This window comes from Corapipo altera, unplaced genomic scaffold, assembly GCF_003945725.1.
Source record: "Corapipo altera isolate COAL_440 unplaced genomic scaffold, ASM394572v1 70, whole genome shotgun sequence".
NCBI classification, from domain to species: Eukaryota; Metazoa; Chordata; class Aves; order Passeriformes; family Pipridae; genus Corapipo; species Corapipo altera.
The window spans coordinates 1,408,042-1,416,819 of NW_020884911.1; the positions used below are offsets into that span (position 1 = coordinate 1,408,042).

The 8,778-nt window shown below is 45.5% G+C and overlaps 1 protein-coding gene across 8 annotated transcripts in view; it reads left to right on the forward strand.

Annotated features, from left to right (window-relative positions):
* EML6 (EMAP like 6) overlaps nucleotides 1-8,778 on the forward strand; it is a 75,803-nt gene that overhangs the window by 54,720 nt on the left and 12,305 nt on the right. For all 8 annotated transcript variants that reach the window (XM_027653907.1, XM_027653911.1, XM_027653912.1 and 5 more), the window contains exons 22-27: nucleotides 867-1,019; nucleotides 1,276-1,407; nucleotides 2,224-2,312; nucleotides 2,950-3,126; nucleotides 3,213-3,414; nucleotides 3,612-3,738. In XM_027653907.1, coding sequence (XP_027509708.1) covers nucleotides 867-1,019; nucleotides 1,276-1,407; nucleotides 2,224-2,312; nucleotides 2,950-3,126; nucleotides 3,213-3,414; nucleotides 3,612-3,738 — 880 coding nt within the window. The remainder of the gene's footprint in view (nucleotides 1-866; nucleotides 1,020-1,275; nucleotides 1,408-2,223; nucleotides 2,313-2,949; nucleotides 3,127-3,212; nucleotides 3,415-3,611; nucleotides 3,739-8,778) is intronic.

The following is an 8,778-nucleotide window of genomic DNA, read 5'->3' on the forward strand; positions in this document are numbered from 1 at the left end:
AATCCTTTTCCTTCCCAGGAACACCCAAGGCCAGCATGTTTGTTGCTGACTTGAAAAGATTCCTTATAAAGACAAATGTACAATGTCCTGCGTGCTGGGCACAGTCAGCCTTCAGTGGCAATATGAGCTTTACATCTGACAACAACTTCTCTGAGAATTAGCAGCTTTCCTACCCTCTCCTCTGTATAAAACGAGATGAGCTATGTTGAAATGCTGCTTTCTCTTATTTTGTTTCCTCACTGATATCCTTCAGGAAATTTTGTATTGTTCATTTTCAGTGACAGATGCGGAACACAGGAACTCTCACTGGCTCAGGGAAAACAGAGTCAGATGGTTTGGGGGATGAGGATAGTTGTAGGAGAGAGTATGGTCAGAAATAATGCTGGGGCAAAAAATAACTGGAGGAAGTGTAGTGCATCTGGTTTAAATGTGCTCTGCTGAAAGGAACCATTATTAAGTCATATAATAAAGAAGTTTTCAGTGTGGTATCCCTGAAAGACGTGTAGTTACGCTGCTTTGAATGAGTGTGAATTTTCCATCTGGATTTCCTTTCTCTGTGTGTTTTGTGGGTTTATGTTGTTTTAGTTCTATCACTGGTGTGTTTAGAGTGCAGCTGGGAGGTGGTATTGTCACATAAACTATTCCAAGAAGGATCCAGTCAGCATTGTCAGCTCAAGAATCCCCTGTACAGAGGGCAGGTTACCGTGTAACAGAGCATTAATCATAGCCCTCTCTCTAACATATTTGCTTTAATAAACGACAAATCTATCTTAAAACTACCTACTTGCTGTAAAAGCCTTTCAGTTTTAGTTCATTCCCTCAAGGCCAGGTGTGTGAAGCTGAGGAGGCTCCCTTTCCCTTGGCAGGGGGCCGGTGCTGTGCCTTCTCTCCCGACGGGAAGGCCCTGGCCGTGGGGCTCAACGACGGCAGCTTCCTGGTGGTGAACGCGGACACCGTGGAGGACATGGTCTCCTTCCACCACAGGAAGGAGATGATCTCGGATATAAAGTTTTCACGAGGTACAAGGTGGGAGGGGGGTGTTTATCCTGGAGTTTGTTCTTCTCTAGACAAGCCTGAATGTTCCAAAGAGAGACTGGCTTTCTGTGTGCTCCAGGCATTAAACACTTGACAATTCCACGTGGTTGTGTGCAGCCTGGTGAAATGGGCACACCCCTGTCTGCTGGATCGGGGGGCACTGCAGCAGTGTAAATGCATAACAGTATTCATTAGAAGATTTAATAAGATTTTAATAACCTCTGTGTCTCCTCTTTACAGAATCAGGAAAGTACCTGGCTGTGGCCTCCCATGATAACTTTGTAGATATCTACAATGTGCTGACCAGCAAAAGAGTTGGCATTTGCAAAGGTGCCTCCAGCTACATCACCCACATCGACTGGGACTCCAGAGGTAACGTGTTTGGCCACAGGTACTGCTGGAAACACCTGTAAAATGGGAAATCAGGGACTGTTCTCCTCCCAGTGAGAGAGATCAGCTAATGCTCTGCCTTTTGCCCACAGAGCACCATGTGGGGCCAGTGCAGTTCCAGTTGGTGGTGTCCAGTTCCCTCTCCTTGCTGAGCACTGCCTGGCAATCGCTGGGAGGAAGGGGAGAGCCTGATTGTCACAGCTAATTAAGTCCAGCAGGGTCATTAATGAGCTCATGCTGATAAGCCTTCCCAGAGCTAATGAGATTCCATGCAGGACCACCTGTGTGTCTGGGCCCTGCTCCCCCTGTGGTGTGAGATCCCTGACAGCACCACCATGGCTCGTGTGGGCATGGAAAACTCCCCATCCAGGGGCAGTTTGGTGTTAGTCACTGTGCCAGTGGGGCACTGAAAAGAGACAGGAGCTGACAATGCTTTTGGCAAAGCTGTCTTGTAACATTTTAATGAAAATTAACAACCCACAGATTTATTTTTTCCTTCTGTTGGTGTGATGATGAAACACAAGCAGAGTGTTTCCTATCAGCAGACACTGCTTTGCTGCACGACGGTAACTTTTTAAGGACATTGGGTGGTATTTAAAATATTACTTATTCAGTGAACCAGGAGTAAAGGATCCTTAGGAGGCTGATTTTCAGCATCTCTTTACTTCTGCTATGAATAATTCTCTGGAGGACAATTTTTTAACTTACACCCAGAAATCTTTTCACTCAATCAAAAGAAAGTACGTAATAGTCATAATAATTAATAAGAATCATAATAATCTCTCATTTTATATCCAGGAAAGTTATTGCAAGTCAATTCTGGTGCCAAAGAACAACTATTTTTTGAAGCTCCGAGGGGGAAAAGACACATTATAAGAATTGCTGAGGTACAAATTACATTTACTGGATTTTTTTTCTATGAAAGTTAATTTTCAGAGTTGTCTTCAAATGGTGCTGTTTGTCCTTTTATGATACCATATTTGCAGTGGTTAGCATTAGAATTATTTACTCATTCCACAGTGTCTTTCCTAGCTTTTGTAAATGGTAGAACGTGCAGGTTTCTGTTTGTATCTCTAAATTTATTGTTGTTTATTTATTAGCAGCCATTTGCCATATTCCCCTTTCCTGAAGTCGCCTGTTTTGCGTGTAATGAGTTGCACACAGGCTGCAAACCATCTTCAAACAGCCCGAGCTGGCTTTTCCTGATGCTGATTATTTGTGACAAGCAATTCTGCCACAAAATTGCCAGTGTTTAACACCTCGGAAAACCTCTAGGGAGATTTGTATCCCTCTTGTGCTCTGCCTTGGAAAAGTGGGAATGTTTAAAGCCTTAAACCTTTTGATGATGAAGATACACAGTATCTGTTTAAATACAAATACATGTAAATACAAATGAACAGTGGACAGTTTCTTAAAAGCTGAAAGAAATTAAGGTAATATCAAGCACGGGAAAATACCCACCTGAAACTGGTGTGTATTTGGTCCGTATTCAAATGGCTTCTTTGGGGGCAACTCTGCTTGCAGATCGAGAAGATCGAGTGGGACACGTGGACGTGTGTTCTGGGTCCCACCTGTGAGGGGATCTGGCCCATGCACAGCGATGTCACCGTGGTCAATGCAGCCAGTCTGACCAAGGACAGGACCCTCCTGGCCACAGGAGATGACTTTGGGTTCGTGAAGCTCTTTTCGTACCCGGTGAAGGTGAGAAGTGAATTTATTTCGCAGCCAAGGAAGACACTAGTTGCCAGACTGTGACAGTGCTGACTGGGGCACTCTCTGTGCTGCAGGGCCCACATGCCAGGTTCAAGAAGTACGTGGGGCACAGTGCCCAGGTGACCAACGTGCAGTGGCTGCACAACGACTCCGTGCTGCTCACCGTGGGGGGGGCCGACACTGCCCTCATGATCTGGACCAGGGAGTTCCTGGGCATCCAGGAGAGCAAACTGGTGGACAGCGAGGAGTCAGACACTGATGCAGAAGAAGATGGAGGTAAAAAGGATTTAATTTAGTCTTCATTCCACGGGGATTTAACTTGAAGTGGGCAAGAAGCTTTGCTGTGCTAAATTTCAGTGTGAGGAGAGCTTGGTAGGACTCACATCCTGCCTTTGGTTGTGCGGATCTTCCTCTCTACTCTCCCCCTGTGAAGCAAGGGTAGGTTTTTTTATTGTCTGTTTTATTTTTCCAAGGTTATGACAGTGATGTTGCAAGAGAAAAAGCCATTGACTACACCACGAAGATCTATGCAGTGAGCATCCGGGAGATGGAAGGCACAAAGCCCCACCAGCAGCTCAAGGAAGTTTCAGCAGAAGAGAGGTATGTCCCACAAACTGAGTGTGAAAATGAGAAGGAAAATGTTGCACCCCTTTTTTTAATCCCAAAGTGTTAACAACAGCATGCTGCAGGAGGATTAGTGATTTTTTCCTTACAATGTTGAACCGTAACATTTTTTTTTCCCCTTCTTTTAAGAATGTTTCCTTCCATTTTCTCTTTTCCTCATATAAAGGATTTGCTCCTCCATTTTCCTATGAAAAGGCATAGTGTATCCTGCAGTAAATATGAATATTTGAAGTTTGAGTTAAAAAAGGAAAAAAAGTATTTTATTTTGAGTGAATATTGCTAAATTGTTGTTACACATGAAATAATGATTGCCAGTGGTGCAATGGCCAGATGTTTTACACTAGAAATCCTGATGCCTTCCAGCTTCTTTATTCTGCTTTGATGATGCAAAAGCAACTGTAAAACTGAGTTTAATTGACCAATTTAGCTGGGCTTAAAACTGTTTTGTACTCGTGAATTACCAACAATATGAGCATCAGTCTCTGCTGCAGCTTTTCAGCACTGTTTTCAGTGCAGGAGTGCAAATCACCCTTCAGGTCCCTGCAAAGCTTCACTTCCCTGGTTGCTGGCCATGGGTGTGCTGTGGGATGGCAGACAGTCCCTCCTGTCTGCATCCTCAGCCCCACTCAGGGAGAGTGTGCTGGGTTTTATCCAGCACTGCAAAAGCCCACCTGAGCTGGGAACTCCTCCAGTGCTCCCACACCTCCCCTCTGCTGGGAACTGGGCCTCATGAAATGGGGAGACTCCTCCTCAGCACTGGGGTTGCCTCTGACTTCCACAATACTCTTTTCATGACTGTACATGAAAATAGCATCTCGTATTGTATCCCAAGGTCTGGACTGAAGAGAGTAAAAAGCAGGGGTTTGACATTCTCTGTATCTTTTTTCTTCTTACTGTGTCCGTGTAATCGAGTTTTTGTACTTCATTTGAAAAACAGGTTAAAAATAGACCCTTGTGACTTGTCCCTTCCATCTTTTCTGCTTGAGAGTCACAGCTACTGTACACCTTTTTATATGTCCTTTTTCAATTACAGCATCTTCAGAATGATCACACCTTTGGTGTTTGGAATTCGCTGTTTTGATTCATTTGTCAGCAGATCCCATAATTTCCCTGTGTTGCTTCTTAGGCAAAGATAAATTGACTTCTCGTTCTTCATGGCGTTGATATAAATAGCAAGAATTTACAGTGAAATAATCAGAAGCGGCAGTTTTATGGTGAAATGTCAGCAAAACTGTGGTTTCTGAGGATGTTGTGCTGGGATAGGGCCTTTAGCTGGGAAGGGTGCTGGGTTTGGGGTGCAGTAAGGTGACATTGATGTGTTGGCTCCTGCAGTTGTTGGCCCCAGTGCACAGTTCGTGCAGGATCTTGGCACTCCCAGCCCTGAGTGCTTCAGGGTAAGCTGACTCCCCTCATAAGACCTATGAATTATGAGCGGAAACTTCGTAGCTGTGCCAGATTCCATCTTTTCTGAGAACACAAAAAGATGTAGCAGCTAGAAAAGGGTTTGTCTGACCACGACAGGCTTCCTGACATCACTGGGCTGGCTTTTCCTTGCGCTCCCCAAGATCCAAAGTGACAGTCGATCACGTGGGTGGAATGCAAAGTCTCCAAGTCCTCAACTGGCACTGTGGTTCAGGGAAACCTGAGTCCCAAATCAGCAGATCTTGAGGACGTGGAGTCTGGAAATCCCTGTGCACAGGGCTATTTGAAATATCAAAGCCACTCTCCAGAGCTTTAGATTTTCTGCCAAAGGCAGACTCTCCCAGTCCCTTCAGATCTGGAGGAGGGACCCAGGGGGATGTGTTCCATTCTTTGTCAGGAAGGTATGTGGAAAAACCTGGTAGACTTTGGAGGGAGGAGGAAGATTTTCTGGAGGAAATATTCCTGATCCTTCCTCTGTATAATTGTGCCATATGTCTGTCTGAGGAGCCCAGTGATTGTGCACTGATGGGATCTGTGCACTGTGAATACTCTGACACTGGTAACTCAGTGTTTGGAAAACTCTGGGACAAGCTGGAAGGGCACTTAGGGCAGAAACAGGGAGTTAATCATAAGACCTGAAAACCTGCTGGTCCACTGCAACATGCAGTGAGGGTCTCAGGAGTGTCCCCCTTACTGTATTTCCATTGTGGGTCTGAGAAAGGAAAAACTGCGAATTATTCAGAGGTGTGGTGGGAAGAAACTCAGAATTAAACAAGTTTAAATTAAGAAAAGGAGGAAAAAAAAGAGATAAAAGCAAACTTCTGTCTCAAGCAAGAGACAGAAATAAATGGGGCTGCCACCCTGAGCTGCTCCTTGGGGGCAAGGGCTTGGAGCTCACTGTGTTTCTTTCTTTTAATAGTAATATGTAGCAGGTGAACTGTTGCTGAAGAAGTTATTTGCCTGCTTATGTAATACAAATGTGCTTCAAAGGCGCTGTGTGGTGGCACCTGGGAGACAGTTCCATCTGCTTAACCTTTCTGCTTGCTAGAAAAAGCCTGCAGGACTCTGTGCTTCTCTAATATTGAGGGGTGGATCTGAAAAACTCAAGGTACAATATCTCTCTAGAAATAGCAACTCATTGTACGATTCAGGAAGAGTTTGATCTGAGGACAAACTTAGATATGACAAACTTGGGGACAATTAATAAGGCTTTCCCTTGGAAAAGAAAATGAAAGCCCTTCATGAAATTTATTTTTACTGTCCTAATTTGAACATCATGAAAATAACCATGATTCTGTGAAATGTCTTGGAGGAACCTAGAAGGTACCTGATAGGTTTTATGAAATCATGGTCTGGTATTTTGGGTATTTTCTGTCTCCATCAGCAGTTCTAGCTTTAGGATGGAACAACAGCAGGAGAGATGAGGCTGAGGAACAGTTCTGACGTGTCTGGTGGTTGTATGAGCGCATTTGGTTAAGATCATTAATCGATTCTTGTTTCTCTCTCCTCTCCCCAACCTTCTTTTTTCTTCTTCTCCCTTTCCATGTGCCCCTCTCCTCCTCTCCCACCCTGTCCTCTCTCCCCTGCCTGCCGTGGTGGCCCCTCTGTGCTGTGCCCGTGGTGCAGGCGGGGGGTGCCCACCAGAGGGGCCGCCGGAGCCGCCCGGCGGGGTGGGCGCTCCCACAGCGGGGCTCCCACACCCCGGGAGCCCTCGGGCACTGCTGGCACTGGCCCAGACAACCCAGGACAATTGTAAGCTATGCCTGTGTCACGTAGGAGTTGTGCTGTATTTCGGAAGAGGGACCATTTTAACCAGCCAAGAGTTTATCTGATGAGAAGTAACGCGAGCTCGCGTGCAAACTGTGTTTCTGTTACTAACACAGAAGGCAAAGACCTGTCTGCATTTGGCCTTTTACTAACCCCTAACACGTGCCCTGCATTTGCAGCTTCCATTTAGCTCGATTTGCATGACCCTACATAAACTCTTGTGACATACCTGGGGATGGAAACCCCTCTAAAGCAGGTGGAATGTGTAGAAAACAAAAAGCAGCATTAGCATGTTGGTCTGGTTTTCTGTTTTCTGAACATCCTGGCTTGTCTCACTCTCCACGAGTTACCTGGGAGCCTGTTCTCCATCGTGCTTGCAGCATGTGTAATCATATGTTCTCATAAAGGTTAAAAAAAAAAAGGTGAAAAAGTTGCATTTTGCCTCTTTGAATCTTATTCTTTTGATTACTGATTTCTTTAAAACAACATGAGATGAATTATATAAGCTTTCCAAATAGCCCCCACAAATCTTTGTAAACTGAATTATTAGACATATGGTTACAAAATTGGTTCCTGCACTTCTGCACACACACGTCTGTGGGTGCAGTGTAAAAGCTTTGAATTGAATCTGTGTTGTATTTATGTGTAGGTGGGAACTATTTGAAATGTATCTGGAAAAACACGTCTTTGGGGTGGAGAAAATAACTCTGGGCTTATTTCAGCAGAAACCTACTGTTTGAGAATGAGGAGCATCCTTCAGAATATTCACTTTTACTTTCTCAACAGAATTACGTCAAGTTAATGCAACCTAAATGTATCTGACAGCCTGCTGGTTTCATCCCAGTTGTCCCCAAGGCTTGAACACATTGTGACTGGTATTTGTCAGTCCCTGCCAAGCAGTGAACTCAGAGTCAATCTCCCTTCTCCCACAGCTCAGCACAAAGCTGGCCCAAAGGGCTTTTTGGTTTGTGTGACACTTGGGGGGTGTGGGACTGACACGTGTTACCAGCATTTCTCTCTCTGCACTGAGGTTGATGTGAAATGTCCAGCTTTTCTGAGGGTTATGGTGTAGACTGGTGGAAAAAACCTGTTTCTGGTGTTGTGTTATGCAGAGGGAGGATGGGCCTGTAAAACTGCCATATACTGTTGGTTGAATGTTTGTACTTACACAATAAGCACAGTTTCAAAACATGTCAGAGTTTATGTAGGGAATAGCAAAACGAATGGAAAAGACTCTGTTCCTCTCACACGTGATCAAAAACCCTGAGAGAAGCCTCAGGAAAGAGAGAAACCTTCCAGATTCTGCTAAAGCTGGGCTGAGTCTGATGCCTCGGTAGCACCTGGAGACAGCTCTCCTGAAGTCTCGTTATTTGGGGTATTCAGAACTTTTTAGCTCAAAGGGAGGAATTCAGGTTGGGCCTAAAGCACCTTACATTGTGTTCTGGGAAGCTGGTTTTGGTAAGTGAGGCTGAGGGAATTCCCAGAGAGCCGTGTGTGTCCAACTGTGAGGGCCGGCAGGTTTGGGGTGTGAGGGACAGCAGGTTTGGGGTGTGAGGGACAGCAGGTTTGGGGTGTGAGGGACGGCAGGTTTGGGGTGTGAGGGACGGCAGGTTTGGGGTGTGAGGGACAGCAGGTTTGGGGTGTGAGGGACAGCAGGTTTGGGGTGTGAGGGACGGCAGGTTTGGTGTGAGGGATGGCAGGTTTCATATCATGGATGACAGGTTTGGGGTGAAGGATAGCAGGTTTCATGTCACGGATGGCAGGTTTGGGGTGAAGGATGGCAGGTTTCATGTCACGGATGGCAGGTTTGGGGTGAAGGATGGCAGG